This window comes from Giraffa tippelskirchi, chromosome 14, assembly GCF_054371585.1.
Source record: "Giraffa tippelskirchi isolate mGirTip1 chromosome 14, T2T-mGirTip1v1.2.pri, whole genome shotgun sequence".
NCBI classification, from domain to species: Eukaryota; Metazoa; Chordata; class Mammalia; order Artiodactyla; family Giraffidae; genus Giraffa; species Giraffa tippelskirchi.
The window spans coordinates 64,191,380-64,215,918 of NC_137288.1; the positions used below are offsets into that span (position 1 = coordinate 64,191,380).

Genomic DNA, 24,539 nt, shown 5'->3' on the forward strand with positions numbered 1-24,539 from the left:
ACTTCACTACTGATATCATAGAAGGATATGAAAAGCTACTTCACTGTGTTTGGTTAGAATATATATTCTGACAAGTAGCTGGGTGGGGTGGGGGGTGGTGCCAGGTGAGGCTCCATTGGGGAAACAATGGATCATCTCTTAACTGCCTTTTAATAGTTACTTCAAATTATTATTCAGGCTATTAGTCAGCTTTCATTTTACTCAAAACTGAATTAATGATAGTGACAGAGCCTAAACCCCAAATATGTAAATTGAATTTTGGCAAAATTATAAAGAGAAATTTGTGCATCTGCTTTGTAGTGAAATATTTTAATTAGTTATATTAAAATCAGTAAAGTCTGCATGCAACACATCACTTGTTATAAAGTGAAATGAATGGGACAGAATATAGGGCATTCAGAAAGATTTCCATTTATGTGACAAAATGTTGCGTGTATGAAGTTGATGAGTTAGTCAAGGTATGTTGACCAGAGAAACAGAATCAATGGCGATACATACTAAGAGATTTGTTGCAAGGAATTGACAATTGATCATGATGTTTGGCTGGACAATTCCAACAGAGCAGTCCATCAGAAGAGGCAGCTGGAACTCTCAAGCTGAAGCTGCTCCCTACAGGTGAAATTTCTTTTTCAGGGAAGCCTCAGTCCGCTCTTAAGATCCTTCACCTGATTAAATTTGGCTCACCAAGTTATCTAGGATAATATCTCTTATATAAAATCAGTGGACTAAAGTTTATCAACTTTAGTCATATCTACAAAAATACCTTCCCAGCAACAATAAGTGTTACATTGAGGGGACTTTAGCCTTACTCCAGTTTACATGTAAAACTGACCATTAAAGATGGTATTTCACATCAGTCATTGGAGATAGTATTGACATAATTATCCATCCATTTCAAAGAAAAATGAAGTCAAATTTCTCCTTAATACAAAAAAGTATATTCTTGATGAAATTAAACTGTTTCAGGTGAGAAAACCATGAAAATCATGAGCTGCAATGATTAGGTAAACATTTCTTCCCAGAGTTCTCTTCCTGTGAGCTTTTTGATTCCCCAGACAGCTCTGTAATCCTTCTGCTTCAGGAATCAACAGCAGTACCCAAGAAAGGGTGCAAAATGCTAACAAATATCAGATTGATGCCATGCTAATTAAGGGACAGGTCAGGGTGAGCACAAGCCCACCTAAAGCAGCACAAAGCTTTTATGTTCAAAAGCATGCATTCACCACCTTGCTGATGGTGTTGGGTATTGTATTGTAACCTAATATTTCCTTAGTGCTAAGACTTGCTTTAGTGAATCTTTCAACAGTTGTTTTGTGTTTGTGCCTTCTGTGAGTCAGGCATTGTAGTGACTCTGTGGATGTACCATTAAAGCACTCATAATAACAGAAACAACAGTACCAACACTATTCTCAACCCATGCCTTCCAAGTTGTTTTATAAAATTAGAAGCATCTCAAGTGGCCAGTATTATGTGTGGGTGAGTTTATCAAATTGTCTTCTCTAAAAGTCCTAGTTATTGAAGATCACTGCTTTCAACTGTAGCAAATTCATTTTAACCAGCGCTTAAAAGCCATCTATTAGTAGCGAGTTAGAATTCTTCTCAGTACCAAGAATTATTTATCTTTCTGTACAAAAATACACAAATACATAACTTTGTACTTAACAGAAGCATCATTTCTCTAAGAGGCTATTTTATTTATGATTTTTCCTTAGCTCCAAATGTTTGTGCCATTTCAAATTAATGGGGAAAAAAGAGAGATGATATTTTGTTATCAGTGCTGTTCAGCTCCTTAAGGTTTAAGAAGTTGTTGGTTTACAGTGAGTCCTCAGTGCCTCAGAAAAGTCATGTGGTCTTTTGACAGGCATTATTTGTTTTATAATAATGTGTCATGTTGATGAGCTATGTTGAAACTCGGATAAAAGGAAAGTTATTCACATTAAAAATTTATACATATCACACTCATGATGCACAGGGCTTCTCTTATTACCTGTACTCTCTGTGTACCAGAAAATCAGCTCAGAGGTCATCACTGAGTAAAATCCTTGTCCAAGTTATCATAGAGATAGATTTTCTTCATACTGTAGTATGGAACCTAATGCAGAACAAATATGCTTTGCGATGTTTTTGAGAGACAAAAACCTAGTATTTTCAGCTGAAGTACAGTGGCTTTGAAGTTCTCTTTCTTTGCCCAAAGTAATCACTGACCTTGAATGAATGATGGAGCATAAATTTTTAGATTGACTGTTCTTGATTTATAGGCAGACCTCTTCTGGACTGTGAGGAAAAATGATCCCTGCTATTTTTGATTATTTCTTCATCGTTCATATTTTATATTCTGCATCTGCCCTGAGGCTATTTTCAAGGATACATTTTTGTAAACTGGGAAAAATAAATGAGAATATATGAAAAATAATTTGATTTCTTACTGTAATCTTCCAACCTTTTTGGCCAAAATAACAGTCTACCACAACAATCACAGAAAATGTAAAGCATGTTTAGTATTGTTGAAATTTTGCTAAAACTTTAAAAACCCACTAAAAATACTTGTTATTCAGTAACTTTTTTTTGTTTTCCTTCTGTGGAAAATTCCTTCACAGGACTGGAGAAAGGAAGTCAGTACAGTTTTCAAGTGTCAGCCATGACAGTCAACGGCACTGGCCCGCCTTCCAACTGGTTCACAGCAGAGACTCCGGAGAATGATCTGGATGGTAAGACCTGTCCCCATCACTGTCACTCTGCTTTCTGTCTTCTTTGTTACTTCAGCTTCAAAGAATACCTCTAAAAAATCGATGAACTTCTACATTAGGGATGTTTCTTCTTCCTGTATCTTTAGATGCAAAACAAAACAAATCAAAAAACCCTGAATGAATATAGAGTCTTCAGCAATGCTATATAAATATAAATTAATTATAGTCTTCATAACACATCACTTTTTTTCAAAAACTTTGAAATGACCTTTTTTCTATTTATTTTATTTGAAGTAATTGATCTTAACCATGTTCTTCAGAGGAATGCCTACAATTTCTGATAATAAGCATAAAATGTAATTAGTTTACATAGCTTCTCTGGCTCTTTTATGATGCTTCTACAAATAGCAATATGTATTTTTGACTAGTTTATGATATGATCATTAATGTTTGGCGTTTTTTTTTACATAAAGGACAGACTGCCATATTTTCTCAATTGATAGTTAGCTGAAATACTTGTGGATGAGATATTGAGGTTCATATAAAACTACATATCAATGCATTCAATATAACAAAATCTTCAAAATTATCAGATGAGAAGTACTTCTTGAAATAAAAAGCATCATGACTAAATATGAAAATAAAATTCAAGAGAAAGGGGTAATGGAAGCAATGGAAAAAATAAATAATAGAATAAACAACAATATAAATAATAAAACAGAAATATGGAGAATTACAGTTACTGATAAATGAAGTAGAAAGTTATAAAAAATGAAAGATACTTGAAAAAGAAGTAAGTTAAAGTCAGTAGACTTAAAACTAGGTGATCCAAACTGGGACCAAGAAAAAAGTGGCTAGAAGAATAAACATATGTGTATTGAAAATATGATGGCTACCTAACTAATTGAAAATGGAATTCATGTACTTCTTCACTGACAGACCTGAAAATATTCAAGTTACTAGAAACTGACAATTCTCTGTCTCTTTCTTTTCCTCTCATTTTTCTCCCTCCCTCTCTCCTCTCCATCATCACTTCTCAAATCTGTTCTCCCTTTCTCTTCCTTAGGCTCCTTCTAATTTTCTTCCTCCTTGATCTTTCTTTTCTTCCCTTTCTAAATAACTCACTGCCTTCCAGTTGTTTTAATATAGTCACAGTCTTGGTTTTACAACATGATTATGCTGGCAGTAAAACAACCAACAAATGCTATTTGCAAAATACTGATAATCACTGCTATGTAAAAGCACATTAATTCAAAGAATATTTATAGGAAATTTTCCTAACATCAGGCATTGTACTGAGCTCTGCAGATATAATAATAAATAAGAAAGATATGATTATTTTCCTTATGTAGCTTAGAAAGACAAACATTCTAAGTGAAGTCATAGGGAATTGCCATTGTTATAGTACAAATCTGCTTGAATATTGGCAGTATCCTATAGTCCAACTTAGGATGGATGGCTAAATAGAAAGATAGATAGGCAAATAGGCAGATATAGAGAAGATTTGTATTTAAAATTGAGACCTGAAGCATCAACAAGAATGACCACTGCAAAGCATACATCAGAAACTGAGGAGGAGAAGTAGAAGGCAGAGTAAATGCAAGTTTGAAGTCAACACAGGTCATGGTACTGTTATTAGGGTCTGAGATAAAGACCATCAAGGCTGAAACACAGAGATGGCACTCAGTTCCTTCTGCAAGACAGGCCGATTCTCCATTTGGCAAATAAGGACCAAAATAAGGATTTGAACTTTATCCTGAGAATATCATTAATATCATAACCTGCTTTATCCTAAGCAAGCCATGAAAGAATTTTTTAAAAATACTGGCAATTATGTTTGCATTTTGAAGAGAATACCCTGTTTAAAACCCAAAAAGTGTTTTAGAAAAAGACCCTGATGATGGGAAAGATTGAAGGCGGGAGGAGAAGGGGACGACAGAGGATGAGATGGTTGGATGGCATCACTGACTCGATGGACATGAGTTTGAGTCAACTCAGGGAGTTGGTGATGGACAGGGAGGCCTGGTGTGCTGCAGTCCATGGGGTCGCAGAGAGTCGGACACGACTGAGCAGCTGAACTGAAACATGGGCCAACTCAGGACTACCCTGCAGTAAAGTAACTTGAGCCTTAGAAAATAAATATTATTTAACTTGTCTTAGATAAATCAAGAAGACATGGAACTACATCAAGTCACACTTTGCAGAACGTATACACTTCAGTAATGGATTAGGGAAGTTTAAATCATGTGTTCATTCATTCAACATATATTTCGTCTTGAAAGTTTTTGTATACCAGGCATTATTTTAGGTCCTAGGGGCAAAACAATAAACAAAGTCACTACTCTCAAAGAGTATAAATTTTATCAAGGTTAGAAATGGTAGTGACAAATGATGTGGAAAAAAGGAAGTATGACAGAAGATATAACAAATGATGAGGGAGTACTCTTTTATATAGGGATTTGAGAAGATCTCGCAGATTAGGCAAAATGTGAGCACAGATCTTGAGAAAGTGAGGGAGACAGCCATGCAAATAGTTCAGACAAGAGCCCCTGGTGCAGAAGGAACAGCAAGAATAGACATCCAGAGACTGGAGCTCAGTTATTGTCTGAAGTATGACAAGGAGGTCAGGAGAGCTGGGCCCAAAGTCACAAGAACATGATCAGTCTCATGTAAACAATACAAGGATAGCTAGGATATGCTATAGGAATTCTTCATTTCTGTATTTTACTTGAGAAATTACTTTTAACCATTATATACTGTGTTTTATACTCTCTTCTCTCCATTGTAATGTATATTATTATCTTTATTTTTAAAGAGTAACTTAAGCTAGGAAAATTAAACTCACTTGATCTCACTCTACTAGTGACTGTGGAGCTGATACTCAAGACCAGGTTGGGTGACTCAATGTCCAGTCCAGTTTATCAAAGCTAAGTGTCCATGAATCCTGTAGAACTGATCCAGGGATGATACAAATAGTGATTCAAGGCAAAAGATTCTAAGAAATGAGGTCATATCACTTACCCAAGCTCAAGGGACTATGTCTCTTACTGGAAAGAGTGAAAATAAATGAAGTGGAGGTGCTGAAGTTCCCATAAAATACCAGGATGAATGGGATGCTCCACTGACTTATGTGCTTCTACTCCTTGCTCTGAATGACTCATGTTGTAAGAAGAACCAAATGTAAAATCGCAGCTCCTGGGATGGCACTTAACTAAATTCTTTTCATATCCCTTTGATCTAAGTGGATTCTATCTCATAGATCTCTTTTTTTTTTAATTTTTGTAAATTTATTTTTATTATTTAATTTCATTTTTGGCTGTGCTGGCTCTTCATTGCTCTGCAAGGGCTTTCTCTAGCTGCAGTGAGCAGGCTTCTCACTGCAGTGGCCTCTGTTGTTAAACAGCACAGGCTCTAGAGCACACAGGCTTCAGCAGTTGCATCCCGTGGGCTCAGTAGTTGTGGCACGTGGGCTTCGTTGCCCTGCGGCATGTGGGATCTTACCGAGATAAGGATCAAACTCTTGTCTCCTGCAATGAAAGGGTGAATTCTTTTTTTTTTTTTTAATAAATTTATTTATTTTAGTTGGGGGCTAATTACTTTACAATATTGTAATAGTTTTTGCCATACATTGACATGAATCAGCCATGGGTTTACATGTGTTCCCCTTCCTGGACCCCCCACCCACCTCCCTCCCCATCCCATCCCTCTGGGTCATCCCATTGCCCCGGCCCTGAGCCCTTGTCTCATGCATCGAACATGGAATGGTGTTCTGTTTCACATATGATAATATACATGTTTCAATGCTATTCTCCCAGAACGTCCCACCCTCACCTTCTCCCTCAGAGTCCATAAAATTGTTCTATGCATCTGTGTCTCTTATTCTGTCTCGCATATAGGGTTATCGTTACCATCTTTCAAATTCCATATATATGCATTAGTATACTGTATTGTTGTTTTTCTTTCTGGCTTACTTCACTCTGTATAATGGGCTCCAGTTTCATCCATCTCAATAGAACTGATTCAAATGTATTTTTTTTTAATGGCTGAGTAATATTCCATTGTGTATATGTACCACAGCTTCCTTATCCATTCGTCTGCTGATGGACATCTAGGTTGCTTCCATGTCCTGGCTATTGTAAACAGTGCTGCGATGAACATTGGGGTACACGCGTCTCTTTCAATTCTGGTTTCCTGGGTGTGTATGCCCAGCAGTGGGATTGCTGGGTCATATGGCAGTTCTATTCCCAGTTTTTTAAGGAATCTCCACACTGTTCTCCATAGTGGCTGTACTAGTTTGCATTCCCACCAACAGTGTAAGAGGGTTCCCTTTTCTCCACACCCTCTCCAGCATTTATTGCTTGTAGACTTTTGGATAGCAGCCATTCTGACTGGTGTGAAATGATACCTCATTGTGGTTTTGATTTGCATTTCTCTAATAATGAGTGATGTTGAGCATCTTTTCATGTGTTTGTTAGCCATCTGTATGTCTTCTTTGGAGAAATGTCTGTTTAGTTCTTTGGCCCATTTTTTGATTGGGTCGTTTATTTTTCTGGAATTCAGCTGCAGAAGTTGCTTGTATATTTTTGAGATTGTGGACACCTTATCTTCGACAAAGGAGGCAAGAATATACAATGGAGAAAAGACAATCTCTTTAACAAGTGGTGATGGGAAAACTGGTCAACCACTTGTAAAAGAATGAAACTAGAACACTTCCTAACACCGTACACAAAAATAAACTCAAAATGGATTAAAGATCTAAATGTAAGACCAGAAAGGGTGAATTCTTAACCACTGCACTACCAGGGAAGCCAATTTCACACATCTATGCTAATCAAGGACCTCTATTCAGAGCTTATACATAGAGTCTTAATAAATGCTATTTCTTTGGATGTTTGAACTGTGCCATATTTTTAGCTTAATAGTATCTCTCTTCTGCATGTAGCATTTCTCCCTATGTCTCTCCTTATTTGAGTACTGATTCAGTACCTATGATGTGCTAAGTAATGGACAGTACAAATGTGAAAAACAGGAATAACTCTCTTGAGGCATTAATAAATAATGGCTGCAGTGATTGAGCAGACTTCATAAGAACAAATAGTACTTAAACTAGAAACTTCAGGGAAAGGGGACTGACAGCTAGGGTTATAGGGAAGGGTATGTAGGACAGAATAGTAAATACTTTTCAAAAAGTATGGCTTAAGAAAAAGCATGTCTATCATTATTAATTCAGAATTCATCCTCACTCATACTCCTTTACCAACCAATTATCTTAACATATTTCAACACATTTCATCTATTGCTTCTTCACTCATTCTTACTTCTCATTGGGTTAAAATTGTTTAGACATTTGGATTAAAATTGTTTAGACAGTTATCGTGGACCATAAGAACTGGCCATGAACATTAGCAATCTGATAGAATGTAAATAAAAATTAATAGAAGAAAGCTAGGGGAGTCCATACTTCTTGTACATAATGCTGTTATGGTTTATGATTTGAGATAGTTAGGGTTTCCCAGGTGGAGCAGTGGCGAAGAATCTGCCTACAGTGGGGGAGATGTGGGTTCAGTCCCTGAACTGGAAAGGTCCCCTGGAGAAGGAAATAGCAAACCACTCCAGTATGCTTGCCTGGACAATTCCATAGACAGAGGAGTCTGGTAAGCTACAGTCCATTAGGTTGCAAAGAGTTGGATGCAACGGAGTGACTGAGTAATGCATGCACCTGTTCTACACTCCTTGAGATCATTAGCCTTTAAAACATAGTGGAAACTAATAGTCGGGGCATTTAACTGTAAAAGTTTGGGGCAGATGTGTTTCACTTGGGGCAGATGTGTTTCACTTGCTTTGTAAAGGACTGTTTTCACTTGCTGCACTAAAAGACCAGACATTTGATCCTAAGGCTTTCTCAACTTCTTGACTCATAATCTCTTTTCACTGAGCTACTCCTTGAAACTGAATCTGATTCCTCTTCCTTCCTCCTGTTTTTCTTCATTTGACTGCATCATTCAAATATTAAAAAGTGTAACCTTGGATAAGAATTAACATTTGGATAAATGGACAAGCTGAGAAGTGGTCACTAGTAGCCCCAAAAGAATATGCAGCCTGATGGTTTTCTCTCTATCTGAAAATATAGAAATAACATAGAATATGGAGTCTGTATAGAATCTATAGAATAAACATATACATATATTTAAGCTATGTATATTAAACATATACATATATTGAAACTAGACCACTTTCTAACACCATACATAAAAATAAACTCAAAATGGATTAAAGATCTAAACGTAAGACCAGAAACTATAAAACTAGAGGAAAACATAAGCAAAACACTCTCCGACATAAATCACAGCAGGATCCTCCATGACCCACCTCCCAGAATATCAGAAATAAAAGCAAAAATAAACAAATTGGACCTAATTAAAATTAAATGCTTTTGCACAACAAAGGAAACTATAAGCAAGGTGAAAAGACAGCCTTCAGAATGGGAGAAAATAATAGCAAATGAAGCAACAGACAAACAATTAATCTCAAAAATATACAAGCAACTCCTGCAGCTGAATTCCAGAAAAACAAACGACCCAATCAAAAAATGGGCCAAAGAACTAAACAGACATTTCTCCAAAGAAGACATACAGATGGCTAACAAACACATGAAAAGATGCTCAACATCACTCATTATTAGAGAAATGCAAATCAAAACCACAATGAGGTACCATTTCACACCAGTCAGAATGGCTGCTATCAAAAAGTCTACAAGCAATAAATGCTGGAGAGGGTGTGGAGAAAAGGGAACCCTCTTACACTGTTGGTGGGAATGCAAACTAGTACAGCCATTATGGAGAACAGTGTGGAGATTCCTTAAAAAACTGGGAATAGAACTGCCATATGACCCAGCAATCCCACTGCTGGGCATACACACCCAGGAAACCAGAATTGAAAGAGACGCGTGTACCCCAATGTTCATCGCAGCACTGTTTACAATAGCCAGGACATGGAAGCAACCTAGATGTCCATCAGCAGACGAATGGATAAGGAAGCTGTGGTACATATACACAATGGAATATTACTCAGCCATTAAAAAAAAAATACATTTGAATCAGTTCTATTGAGATGGATGAAACTGGAGCCCATTATACAGAGTGAAGTAAGCCAGAAAGAAAAACAACAATACAGTATACTAATGCATATATATGGAATTTGAAAGATGGTAACGATAACCCTATATGTGAGACAGAATAAGAGACACAGATGCACAGAACAGTCTTATGGACTCTGAGGGAGAAGGTGAGGGTGGGACGTTCTGGGAGAATAGCATTGAAACATGTATATTATCATATGTGAAACAGAACACCACTCCAGGTTTGATGCATGGGACAGGTACTTGGGGCTGGGGCAATGGGATGACCCAGAGGGATGGGATGGGGAGGGAGGTGGGAGAGGGGTCCAGGAAGGGGAACACATGTAAACCCATGGCTGATTCATGTCGATGTATGGCAAAAACTACTACAATATTGTAAAGTAATTAGCTCCCAACTAAAATAAAAAAAAAAAAGAAATAACATAGAATATGGAGTCTATATAGAATCTATAGAATAAACATATACATATATTTAAGCTATGTATATTAAACATATACATATATTTAATATTTATACTAATATTAAGCTATGAATATTCTTTAAATATTCATCTGAGATTTTAACTTATTCAAGTAAATGTTTAATTTATAAATTGAGATTTCAATGACTTTTATCAGAATTTTCAAGGCTAAGCTTTCTGAAGTCAGATTTCCATATAGAATGGCTTTGATTTCCTTTAAGCTTTTGGATAAGGAGCAAACAATCTTTGTGAAAACCACTTGAAATGAGAGGCATTCTTTGCTGTAACCAGAGAAATCTGCGCTGGGAGGGAGGCACAGTGTTGGATGTTCTAGGTGTATGTCATTGGATAGCTGTCTCTCCTTGCTTTTGAGTCTCCTTGTGAACTCCAAGGTGTGATTTATTCATTAGGGTGATAACTTTAAGCCTTGCAAGTCAGCTCAACAGAAGCAGTGGTGCATACAGATAGCTGAAAGCAATGAAAGCCATTCCCTCTCTTTCTATGACTTCTGTAGTTTCTCTTGCCTTCTCTGTTTGGCTTAAGCAGTGTGAAGATCAATAGTAATATATGTTAAGCGACATAAGCAAATTCTGCTTCCTGGATTCTTACATAAGGAAATTATCTGAGGTGATGGAGGGGTGGTGGGGTGGGAAGCACTGGGCAAATATAACACTAAAGCACTATATTTAGTGAGGCATTATTCACAATATTCAAATTTAGAAATGACTTTGATATCATACAATTAAGAATGTGTATAAACTGTGTAATGATTATTCAATATAATCTGGCAATTAAAATAATATGCTTAAATTTTTTAAAAAAAGCAGTAATTTGGAGAAATACTCCAGTTCCTTATGGATTACCCTTTTAATTAAGAAGTTTTGTTAAAGTAATTATAGAGCCAAACCTCACTGTTTGTTCAGGGTTCTCTGAAAGCACGTTTGCTGTTACTAACAGCTGGGAACTTTTAAAATATTTATTTTGTGTCTCAAAATTTCAGCTTAAAAAAACAAAATCATTAGAATTCCCCAAAGCTCTTATGTAAATGTCTTGCATAGGGTATGAAGGAATTTTTTGATTAAGTTCAGCAAGGCCTTCTCCAGGAAACTGTACATGGGTATCCATCTGTGCTGCTTTAAAATAAAATTAAAGTGAACAGGTAGAAATTGTTATACAAATCAATAATGATATAAATTAAAACTTTACCGTAAAATGGAGGAGCTTGGCTAGCAAAAATTACCAATGCAGAAAATCCTGAAAATGCAACAGTGATGTAAGCAAAAACTCTGAATCTAAGAACAGGCTCTAATTTCCTGCCCCTAGGAAACAGATAATTAGCCCTATTAGCCTGATAGGTAATGGTAAAGTGGGATTACTGCAAATTCACTTCATTTGCAAAATGAGCCACAAAAAATCTTCTGTCTTTTGGAATCTACATGATAGGGGTGATACTCCCTGGGCACATGGCATTGAGGAAGATCACATTAAAATTTACTTTAAGAATAATCATAAAATCTAAGATGATGAGATTACCCAGAAAGAAGAAACATTGCATATCAGAATTATCATATGCATTCAAAAAATAGACTCTGAAAAGTGGAAAATCTCCAGGCAGGAAGAATGAGAAATGAGAAAAATAAGTTTTTGACTAATTGCCAGAAATTAAATAAAGAGTAGAAAAAGGAAAGAAACACAGAAGGAAGGAAGAAGAGAATGCAGGGAAGAGTTGTGGTGGCTGCGTAACGCTCTCCTCCCCTCCCCCGGGAATATCCACGGCCCTGAATTCTCGAGGTGGATCCACTGTGGTCAAAAGTGTTCTTGCACGCATGCATGCTAAGTTGCTTCAGTCGTATCCAACTGTGCGACCCCATGGACTGTAGCTCGCCAGGCTCCTCTGTCCGTGGGATTTTTCAGGCAAGAATACTGAAGTGGGTTGCCATTTCTTTCTCCAAAAGTGTTCTTAGAAGAAAGAAACAGGAAGATCAGAATGACAGGGAGTGTGACAATACATACACATATTTGTACATACATATGTGAAATGGGTAAATAATTTTATATTGATAACTATCAATATTCCAGTCATGAAACTTCAAATCTCAAATATACAACATTTAAGCAATCAAAGCATTAAATAAGGTTCTTTCCAAAAAATTCAAAAGGCCAATCCAGATTTGAGAAATAATTTATTTAAATGATTAGAAAAAAATAAAAATGTTAAACATGAAAAATATATAGTCATTGAAATGAAATGTCACTGGATATGTTAAATAATATGGTAAACATAGGTGAAAACAAAATTAACACATGGTGACAGATAAAAAGAGAGAAAATTCTAAAGACATGAAACATGAAATAAGAAAATTTAGCATGCATCAGTCATAATCCACAAAGAAAATAAAGAATGGAGGAGAAATGATTTTTGAAGAGATAAGAAGTGATAATTTTCTAGAATTGATGAAATACATGGATTATCAGACTCAGGAATAATGCTTTAGCTTTGATGTATTGAACAGTATAGAGGTAAAGACGAAAAGAAGAGCTTAAAGTGCCCCAGAGAGAGATTACTTATCTAGGAAGTATAATTATATTGATGAAAAATTCCCAATAGTAACAATTTAACCAAGAAGCAATGAAATATCTGCAAAGTGCTGACAAAAAATTTCCATTATCCCCAAATTGTATAACCAACTGAATAATTATACAAGGAAAAGAGAAACATAAACACCCTTCACATGAAAAAAAAAAAAAAAGAATTTATCACCACTATCTTTTTTGTAAAGGGCCATACTTTTTAACAAAAGATAAAAAGAATATCATTAGAAGTATGATTGGAGAAAGTGATTAGCAAAATAATATAATATATGGGTATATCTGAACAAATTATGACTTTATAAAACAAAAATTATAGTTTGGAAAGTTAACAAAAAGTTGACAAAAATGAGGTGGTAAAGGATAGGAGATCATGGAGATTAAACAGTTTTTTAATGTTGTTCTCATGAAAAGTAAAGATATAATTAACTCTACATTTCAAGTTTCATATCCTTTCAAATTGAAAATATGACAAGCAGAAGGATATAGAGTGTATAATTTCTTATTCAGTAGAGGAGAAAAAATGACGGTAGGGGAGAGTGCTTTAGCCTATTCAAACAAAATCATGAAGAAAACTAATTGTTCGTTACGAATAAATAGGAAATTAAAAGTGTATAATAAAATGACATAAATCCTCATATAGTAATAACAATAAACATAAGTGGATTCAGCTTACCAGTTAAAGGATAGATAATTAACTGAGATTTTTAAAACATGAAGATCTATGATATTTATAATCAGCAAATATAAAATATTAAGATTTGAAACAATTAGAAGTAAAGGGATGGAGTAAAAATACTAATCATTCTAACAGAAAATAAATATAGATTTATCTTTGGTAATTTTCTAAAAGCCAAATATATCTTTTCAGACAGAGGGTTACTACTCAATGATAAAAAGATTAACTTACAGAAATATGTAAATTATTAAAGAAATACATAATAGCTATAAAGATATGGCTTTTATATAACATACATTTGTACTATTTAAGCAAATCTTGATGGATCTTTATGGACAAATTTAGAAAGTCAGTGTAACATTTGAATATACTTTTGTTATAGAGGCAGTAAATATTGCAGGTGGAAAACATACACCACAAACCAACACAGGCCTTACCATCCAATGATTATCAGACTTGCTCTTAACATCCTAATACATATCCTTTAATTAACTATGGTAGAGTTAAATGATGAATAGAAGTGATTACCCACTGCAATAAACAAGCAACATTTAGAGTTTGTAGAAGTGAGTGGCAAGGAAGATGATATCCATTGCTGAGAACAAGCACTGCCAGTAGAAATGAAATATTAGTATGTATCAGAGCTGTCTGGAAAGACAGAGTGTGGGTATGTCATTGGCTTTCTCTAATTCTCTGTTAATATATATATATATATGTATATATAGGCTATTAAGGACTGGAGCGAAACTCTAACAAAATGACCCATAATATGCAGCATACTAAATAGAGAACAGATATGTCAAAGTCCCAACCACTTGGCAATGCCATGTCCATAGTAGACAGTACACAGCAGCAATCGTTTTCATTTTCAGGAGCCAGAAGAGACAAATCTTGCTGGTGACCAAGACAAAATGACATTAACTGTACTTTCATGTTGTTTCAACATCAGAATTTTAAAAATGTTTTTCTTAAACATTTTCTTAAAGAGAAAGTTATATAAAATTGTGGTAATTTTATATGTAATGAGTTGTACATAATGATAATTGTATTGAACTCTTATAGGAAATATAGACTTTGTTTCTATATTTTTGAGCACTTTGTGCCAGGAACTATTCTAATTATTGGAGTTATAGAGAATTTATGGAGAGAGGTGAGACAAAAAATTATGAAATAATCACATGAAATAGGTAGCACAGTAAGTGACCATAAACCCTATGGGGGAAAAAAAATGAGACTGTTAGGAGATGAAGAGTTTAGGTAAAGATTGCAATTTTAAAATATGGTAGCCAAAGAAGTCTGAATTTGGAAATTAAATAATAAAACCTGAAGAAGGTCAGGGAGGAAGAGCTTCCCAGAGGTACAGCAAGTGCAATGCCCTGAGGCCAGAGTATGTCTGTCACGTTTAGGGAAAAGTCAGTGTCCGGCGCGGAGGAGGTGGCTAGGGCAGGTGAGCAAGGGGGAAAGCAGTGGGAAACGAGGACAGAGAACTAAGGTGCAAAGGGGTGGGTCACACATGACCTTTTAGGCCATTGTAAGGAACCTGGCCTTCCAATGTGGTGCGGGAAGGCTTAATAATATTTGCTTGACATCATCTGATTTGTTTGACATTTTCTTATTTGTATTTTATTTGTTTACACACATGTTCACACTGTCTTCATGCAGGTTTATTTTAAAGACCCTCTATATGCTGGTGGCTTCTCATCTCTCAATATAAATTTCTCCACGGTCTTTCTCCAAAACCCCAGACGTACATACCCTATTTGCCTGGTATCTATGCATGTGACTAATAGGCATCTCGCATTTAACATGACCAAAGAATTGGTCTGTTTTTCCTCAGTTCATTTTATCCGTCACCAGTTGCCCAAGCGAAAGATCCGTGAGTTATCATGGAACGTCTTCTCTCCCACACCAGTTACACAGCTCTATTGACTCTGCCTCTCAAATGTCCAAATACTGACATTTCATCTCCACCATGGTCGTCCGTGCTAAGGCGCTTCAGTCATGTCTGATTCTCTGTGACTCTGTGGACTGTAGGCCACTAGGCTTCTCTGTCCATGGGGTTCTTCAAGCAAGAATACTGGAGCGGGTTGCCATGCCCTTCTCCAGAGGATCTTCCCAACCCAGGGATTGAACCCTCATCTCTTACATCTCCTCCACTGGCAGGCACGTTCTTTACCTCTAGCACCAGCTGGAAAGGGACAAAGTGTAAAGATACTTTTAGGGTTGACTATTGTTTTTTAATTAAAAAAATGGTTTTAAAATACACATTAAATAGCATTTGCCATTTTTAAGTGTACAGTTCAGTGGCATTACATATAGACACACGGTTTTATACCATCACTATCACTCTTTCCAAACCACTTTTGATCTTGAAAAACAGTACCTCATTACTCCTCCCTCTTCCCCAGCTCCTTGCAGTCACCATTCTACATTGTCTTTTACTAATTTGACTACATTAAGTATCTCATATAAATGGAATCATATGATTTTTGTTCTTTTGTGACTGACTGATTTCACTTAGGCGAGCACAGTTTATACACTAATGAAAATAGACACTTGAATTGCTTCTACTTTTTGAGTATCTTGAACAACCCTATTATGAACATCAGTTCAGTTCAGTTCAGTTGCTCAGTCCTGTCTGACTCTTTGCAACCCCATGGACTGCAGCATACAAGGCTTCCCTGTCCTTCAACAGCATCTAGAGTTTAACTCATGTCCATTGAGTCAGTGATGCCATCCAGCCATCTCATCCTCTGTCGTCCCCTTCTCCTCCTGCTGTCAGTTTTTCCCAGCATCAGAGTCTTTTCAAAGGAGTCAGTTCTTTGCATCAGGTGGCCAAAGTATTGGAGTTTCAGCTTCAACATCAGTCTTTCCAATTCATACCTGAATGGTCTAGTTGTTTTCCCTACTTTCTTCAATTTAAGTCTGATTTTGGCAATAAGAAGTTCATAATCTGAGCCACAGTCAGCTCCCGGTCTTGTTTTTGCTGATTGTATGTAGCTTCTCCATCTTTGGCTGCAAAGAATATAATCAATCTGATTTCATTGTTGACCATCTGGTGATGTCCATGTGTAGAGTCTTCTCCTGTGTTGTTGGAAGAGGGTGTTTGCTATGACCAGTGTGTTCTCTTGGCAAAGCTCTATTAGCCTTTGCCCTGCTTCATTCTGTACTGTAAGGCCAAATTTGCCTTTTACTCCAGGTATCTCTTGACTTCCTACTTTTGCATTCCAGTCCCCTATAATGAAAAGGACATCTTTTTTTCAGTGTTAGTTCTAGAAGGTCTTGTAGGTCCTCACAGAACTGTTCAATTTCAGCTTCCTCAGCATTAATGGTCATGGCATAGACTTGGATTACCATGATATTGAATGGTTTGCCTTGGAAATGAACAGAGATCATTCTGCCATTTTTGGGATTGCATCCAAGTACTGCATTTCAGATTCTTTTGTTGACTATGATGACTACTCTTCTTCTAAGGGATTCTTGCCACAGTAATAGATATAATGGTCATCTGAGTTAAATTCACCCATTCCAGTCCATTTTAGTTTGCTTAATCCTAAAATGTCAACGTCCACTCTTGTCATCTCCTTTTTGACCGCTTCCAATTTGCCTTGATTCATGGACTTAACATTCCAGATTCCTATGCAATATTGCTCTTTACAGCATCTGACCTTGCTTCCATCACCAGTCATATCCACAACTGAGTGTTGTTTTGCTTTGGCTCTGTCTCTTAATTCTTTCTGGAGTTTTCTCTCCTATTGGGTACATACCCACCTGGGGAGTTAGTCGTTCAGTCCTATATTTTTGCCTTTTCATACTGTTCATGGGGTTCTCAAACGAAGAATACTGAAGTTGTTTGCCATTCCCTTCTCCAGTGGACTACATTTTGTCAAAACTCTCCACCATGACCCATCCGTCTTGGGTGGCCCTACAGGGCATGGCTCATAGTTTCATTGAGTTAGACAAGGCTGTGGTCCATGTGATCAGATTGTTAGTTTTCTGTGATTGTGGTTTTCAGACTGTCTGCCCTCTGATGGGGAAGGATAAGAGGCTTATGGAAGCTTCCTGATGGGAGAGACTGACTGAGGAGAAACTGGGTCCTGTCCTGATAGGCGGGGCCATGCTCAGTAAATCTTTAATCCAATTTTCTGTTGATGGGTGGAGCTGTGTTCCCTCCCTGCTATTTACCTGGGGCCAAACTATGGTGGAGGTAATGAAGATAATGGTGACCTCCCTCAAAAGATCCCATGCATGTACTGCTACACTTGGTGCCCCCAACCCTGCAGCAGGCCACCACTGACCCATGCCTCCGCTGGAGACTCCTGGACACCGATAGCACATCTGGGTCATTTTGAACATAGATATAGAATTATCTTTTTGAACCTCTGCTTTCAGTTCCTTCAAGAATATACCCAGGAGTAGAATTGCTAGATCATATGGTAATTTTACTTTAATATTTTGCAGGACTGCCATATTGTTTTCCACAGCAGTTGCACCATTTTATATTCTCACTAGGTGACTGCTTCCTCATCTTCTTCACTTAACTTCTATGGTCAAGCACAATGACCTTCAGTTTCTTCAGGTACTAAGCTCACCCTGATTCTGGAGGTTTTGTAGTAGTTATTCCTTCTGTCTGCAAAGCTTTCCACCCTGAGGTTTACTTGACTGGCTCTTTCAGATTGTTCTCCTTAGATTCTTCCATGGATACCTTCTTTGGTATGTCATATATAAAATTCAGTTATATCCTGTATCCTAGTCTTCCAAGGTCTCATGGGTTCTTTGTTTATTCTTAAATTTTTTGGCCTTATCTCCCCCAGTCCCTAAAACTATGAGTAACTCATGGAAAATGCACAGTTGTTGTTGAAATGTCACTGGGATTAGCCTGGTAAATTTCCCCAGCCTGCTATATGTGAACCTTACTTGTTAGTGAACATCTGTATCACCACTCAGAGAATAATAATTATTCTTTAGAGATAAATAAAAACAAGGCAAAATTCATAATTCCATAGTCAATCAGGAATGGCAGTTAACCTAGTTATCTTGACTCTGGTAGAAATTTGTAGCCTTGTTAATATGGATGTTTCAGGCAGAATATGTTCTTTGGTCTCAAATTATTTCAGTAATTACCTTACTGCTTCTCTGTACTTTAAGTATGTGGTCTTTATCCTCGAGGTATTTGTAAAATCTTTCATGAACTACCAGACAGCAGATTTTAGTTTTGGTCTTCAAAGAGTACTCACATCACTTACCTTTCATAGCAAATTTTCTAAATCAGTGTTTTATAGTTCATCCCAGTAACAACCACTTTCATAATCTGTAAGCTCAACTGTGTAAGACAAAATTCATGCAGGTGACATAAAGGAAATTTTTTCTGTCTTTATTTAGAGAAGTGAGTAGGTAGGTACAAATGGGTTATTCCGGATTATAAACAATCTCCTAACAGAGTTGTCTTTATGATGAGATCATACATTTTCAGCAACTAAATCTAATACTTGACAGACACCATTCCTTCTGGCCCAATGATATTAATTGTGTGCTAAGAGTCCATTAAATGTTTAGATGAGGAGTAGTATATACTCTTATGTATCAACACACTTTTTTTTTTTTTATCATGTCAAAAAGTATTTAGAGGTTCAGATCTAGGGTTGAAACTCCTCTTATGAAGTGAAGAGTAAAGATGAGTCATGTACTGACAGTCCCTCTTCTTCAAGAACCAGTTTGTGCAATCATTTCCAGGGTATCCTTAAAGCTTCGACAGATGTAATTCTATGGGTATTAATTTAACTGACTTTCAAGGGTGATACTCTATGGCTTGCAGAAAAACAGGTAAATATTTTTTCTGAAAATACTTTTTTTTTATTCTGAAAGATGTTGAATGTTGTCATTCAAATCATTAGGCTTTCATATTATTTTGAAAATGTCATAAATGAACAGCAAATGAGATTAGACAGATTATCTTGTTATTTCAAAAATTATTGCAAAAGCTTCAGATATACCAAACAGAATTCATTGGACAACTCATTATACTACAAGGACACTGGAGAGTCTCCATGGCAACTGGGTTGAAAAGTATTAATTAATCCCCTTCATCTCTTTTATTGCTTTCACTTAGAGTTTACAGTGAGAAGTTCTTCTCAAGAATTGTGTTCTGTTGTTAAGGTTTATATACACAATTTGACATGATTTTTTTACACCTTTGCGTATTATATCCTTGGCAACTTCCGGGCAAACCAATAGTAGCTTATCCCTTTTGTTCACAAATGAGTATCGTCAAAGGAGAAGATAACCATTTCCTTAGAAGATAGAGTTGATGTAGCATCTTTAGAATGTATCATCTTTTGAAAAGCTGTTAGTATGACACCTACTTTAAAAACTTTAATGAAAGACATGGTTCCATATATCACTTAATACAGTAGGAGATGTTGAAAATGGATAAAATTGGTGGTGGGATTGCATTGCCTTTGCCTTACGCCAAGGAGAAAGATGAACTGTAATATTACCATTAATCATCAAATTCTCTTACATATTTAATATGTGTTCCCTCCAGAGCTTTTCACTTGTGAAAGAAATAATAAACACAGACAGTTTGAATACAGTTGAAATCACTAAGATTTTTGAGTACTTATCAATTGCCAAGAACTGTGCAAAGCACTTAACGAACTATTTAAGTTTAGATGGGGAATATTCTTTCTTAAATTTCTTCCTAGAGTACATCTTTGATTTTCAAAGACTAGGCTACAGGTGCCTATATTAAACCTATCAAAATATGCATCACAGTATATTGTTACTGCCTTTTCTCTTGTCTGTCTTTCCCATTAAACTGTTAATATAAATGCCGAGAATACACGTTTTATGCCTGGCAGACATAAATTTACATCATTTACTCTCCTGTAATCTGATCATCATGAGTACCTAAACTTTATACCTCAAACCTAGGAGGCAATTTAGTAGTATTTATTAGAATTATGATCAGTGTCCAGAAAATACCTCATTTCTTTAGAAATAGGATCATAGGGAGCATGGTGATATAAAAATCAGAATGTCAATTTCTTAATTTGCAACACACAATCTCTTTAAAAATTTTTATATCAGAATAGCAAGTGCATTTTCTCTCTAGTAGCAAACATCAGTTGGTTCTATGCAAGACTTCAATCAAGTTTCAGTACTTTATCTCATTAAATCTTCTCCCCTCCATATGAGACCCTTACTATCTTTACTTTCATTCTGCACATGAGGAAACTTTGACTTAGAGAGGATAAATCAGGTTTTAAGATTTCATATCTCATGAGTATCCAGTACAAATTTGAATGCTTCTCTTGATTACCTCCAGAGCTCAAGCTTTGATTCAATCAGTATTTGTAATGCCAGTTTAATTCATAGGTAAACTCAGAGAAGATAATTTGAGGAGGACACACAGCTAGTAAATGGCAGAGCCTGGTATTAAACCAGACGCGCACACTGCAGAGTCTGTGTGGCTTTAATCCAAACCACTGTCTCATTTCTTTAATAATAAATACACTTTTCACGGATGCAATAAACCATGGGTCAAGTACAGTCCCATTCATGCTGAGCAAATCATGGCCCTAAATTGTTTATCCTGACAATGTCTCAGGAAAGGACTGTTACATTTATTTTCATCTCTAGTTAAATCAGAGTAAATAATCCTTGGGCAAAAGACAGTTTTTGACTTTTCATTTCCCTTTCTATTATTCTTACATCTGCCTTGATTTTACCCCTTATTAATGATACCTAATGAGAAATATTTTGCCTTATCATCCTGTTCATGGGTTCTCACAGCAAGAATACTGCAGTACTTAGCCATTTCCTCCTCCAGTGAAATTAATTTTAGACATGAAACTAAAAGATGCTTGCTCCCTGGAAGGAAAGCTGTGACAAACCTAGACAGCATATTCAAAAGCAGAGACATCACTTTACCAACAAAGATCTGTATAGTCAAAGCTATGGTTTTTTCAGTAGTCATGTACAGATGTGAGAGTTGGATCATAAGGAAGACTTAACGCTGAAGATTTGATGTTTGCAAATTGTGGTGCTGGAGAAGACTCTTGAGACCCTTGGACTACAAGGAGATCAAACCAGTCATTTCTAAAGGAAATCAACCCTGAATATGCATTGGAAGGACTGATACTGAAGTTGAAGCTCCTATTCTTTGGCTACCTGATGTGAAGAGCCAACACATTGGAAAAGACCCTGATGCTGGGAAAGACTGAAGGCAAGAGAAGGGGGAGGCAGAGGCTGAGATGGTCAGAGAGCATCACCGACTCGATGGACATGAGTTTGATTTAACTCTGGGAGATAGTAAAGGACAGAGGAGCCTGTTGTGCTGCAGACCATGGGGTTACAAACAGTCAGACGTGACTTGGGAGAAATACATGAGAAAAAAAGAAGCTTAAGGAAAAAAAAAAATCTGTTAGAATAAAGATGTGTGATGCTGCAGTGCCTCTGGAGGGGATTCAGTATCCTCTTGTGCTTAAATTCTGTGAAAGTCAAATCAAACGTGGAAATCACATCAGAGGCTGATACCAGGAGGAACTTGGGCAATAAGTGATGCGCCATTTGAGGGTCTGTGCAGCATGATACTAAGCCTTGTTTAAGTGGTACGTCTTACTGTGCCCTGTGTTCTGATATGAAAGATGCTGATGGTCTTCCTTTTGAATTCTAGAGTCTCAAGTTCCTGACCAGCCAAGCTCGCTTCATGTGAGGCCCCAGACCAACTGCATCATCATGAGTTGGACCCCTCCCTTGAACCCAAACATTGTGGTGCGAGGTTACATCATTGGTTATGGTGTTGGGAGCCCTTATGCTGAGACAGTGCGCGTGGACAGTAAACAGCGCTACTATTCCATCGAGAGGTTAGGTAAGTAGCTGTGAATTTTCTTCTCTTAAGGAAAAGAAATGATTTCTATGTAATTATTTTCTCTTTTGGAAAATTGCTCTTTGGAATTTGATTTCAATTTATTACATATATCCATAACTCCTTTTCTACCTATCTTTTATCAGTCTACTCACCTATCCTTCTGTACACATACATGCATTTTTTTTTGTCTGGACTTTGAGTTGGGACATTTTTTCTAGACAGATACAGAGTAGTGGGTGACCTGTGTGTACCCTGCCTGTGTCATAAGAATATAGTGCATTGGAACATTTTTTTTTTCTTTTTCCTCTGTCAATGGAGACTTCTAATCTTAACAATTCTTGCAAAAAGAGTCAGCATATTATTTTTCTCACTAGAAAGTTACTGTTGACTTTTCTCTAACTTTGAATTATGTAGTCACATTATCTTTTTTCCCAGTAGTATTTATAGACAAAACTTGGTGGCTATCATGACAACAAGATTTTTTAAAAAAGAATTTTCAATCAAGCCAGTAACTTGGAGCAATCAAACTCCTCTCCACATATCTTCCTGGTCCCTCTCAGTTCAAGTTCTTTTACTGTGTTTTACCTCATTTTACTGAACATAATAATTCTAATGTGATATTTCTGAATTCATTGAAAATTTGTTTATTCAGAGACTTTACATATATAAAGTTTTCATATTCATTTTATATCAGATTTTCCATAATGCAATAAGAGATTATATCATCAGCAGAGGGAAATAAAATGAACCTATGTCATATGTAAGGTGCCAAGAAGTTAAACAGTTGTCATAAAGCAGAAGGCAAGTTGATTCTACCTGTTGATTTAACATGATATTATTTGCACTGAAGTACAGCGACCTTCTCAGTGGAAAGGCAACCTGATTGGATTGCTACTTATTTGCAACGTCTCTCAGAAACAGAGCATTTGTGATGAGAAGCCTGATTTGAATTTGAATAGCTAAAATGCAGTAGCAAGGAAAGGTTTTGTCAGTGCTAGAGGAAATCTGCACTGACCCATTCTCTCAGTAATTGCTTCAAACACTAATAAGAGGAGCACCTTCTGCAAATTGGCACAATTTTAGTTAGCTTGGCATTTGGAAATAATATTCCCTCCGTCAATCCCTGAGTTTGAATGCAGAGGCAATCACAAAATTCATATTTTATGGCCATCAAACCTATGTCAGGGGACTCTGATTTGTTCATTATTCAGTATCCCACACCATTTCTGACAGTTCATCTTGATGCCACGCACCAGAGGGAGAGAGGCCCGTGGCAGTATACAGGCTCTCGCGCAGTAAGGCCATGAAGGAAAGCTGCATTGTTTCGCCGTGTGCTTTTGATAATGGTGCTTCTTATTACAAAGAGACTCTCCCGTGCGTTCCCAAGTCTAGTAAAGTTGAGGCATTTGAGGGATTAATACTGTGGCTGCTGCTGCTGCTAAGTCGCTTCAGTCGTGTCCGACTCTGTGCGACCCCATAGACGGCAGCCCACCAGGCTCCCCTGTCCCTGGGATTCTCCAGGCAAGAACACTGGAGTGGGTTGCCATTTCCTTTTCCAATGCATGAAAGTGAAAAGTGAAAGTGAAGTCGCTCAGTCATGTCCAACTGTTTGCAACCCCATGGGCTGCAGCCCACCAGGCTCCTCCGTCCATGGGATTTTCCAGGCAAGAGGACTGGAGTGGGGTGCCATTGCCTTCTCCATAATACTGTGGCAGATCTTTCCAAAAGCTTAAAGAAGAGATTTTTCCATTGTAAGATATGTTTTAAAGAGCTAGGAAAACTGATAAAGGTAAAAATGGAATAGGAACCCGTCTCAATGATAGATAAACATGAGTATGCACGGTAAAACTTATCTGGAAAGAAAAATTACACACATACAGCCACTCCCTCCCCCCCAACCCCCCGCCACACACTTATGTATTTAAATTCTGTTGAAACTTTAAACATAGTACTATGTCTTAACATAGGGTTTCCCTGGTAGCTCAGATGATAAAGGATTCACCTGCAGTGCAGGAGACCTGGGTTCGATCCCTGGGTTGAGAAGATCCTCTGGGAGAAGGGAATGGCAACCCACTCCAGTATTGCTGCCTGGAGAATCCCATGGACAGAGGAT

At 36.9% G+C, this 24,539-nt stretch overlaps 1 protein-coding gene across 4 annotated transcripts in view; it reads left to right on the plus strand.

The window, feature by feature from the left end:
• The window catches only part of DCC (DCC netrin 1 receptor), a 1,991,552-nt gene that overhangs the window by 1,750,915 nt on the left and 216,098 nt on the right, over positions 1–24,539 (plus strand). For all 4 annotated transcript variants that reach the window (XM_081562140.1, XM_081562141.1, XM_081562142.1 and 1 more), the window contains 2 exons: positions 2,598–2,708; positions 22,232–22,426. In XM_081562140.1, coding sequence (XP_081418266.1) covers positions 2,598–2,708; positions 22,232–22,426 — 306 coding nt within the window. The remainder of the gene's footprint in view (positions 1–2,597; positions 2,709–22,231; positions 22,427–24,539) is intronic.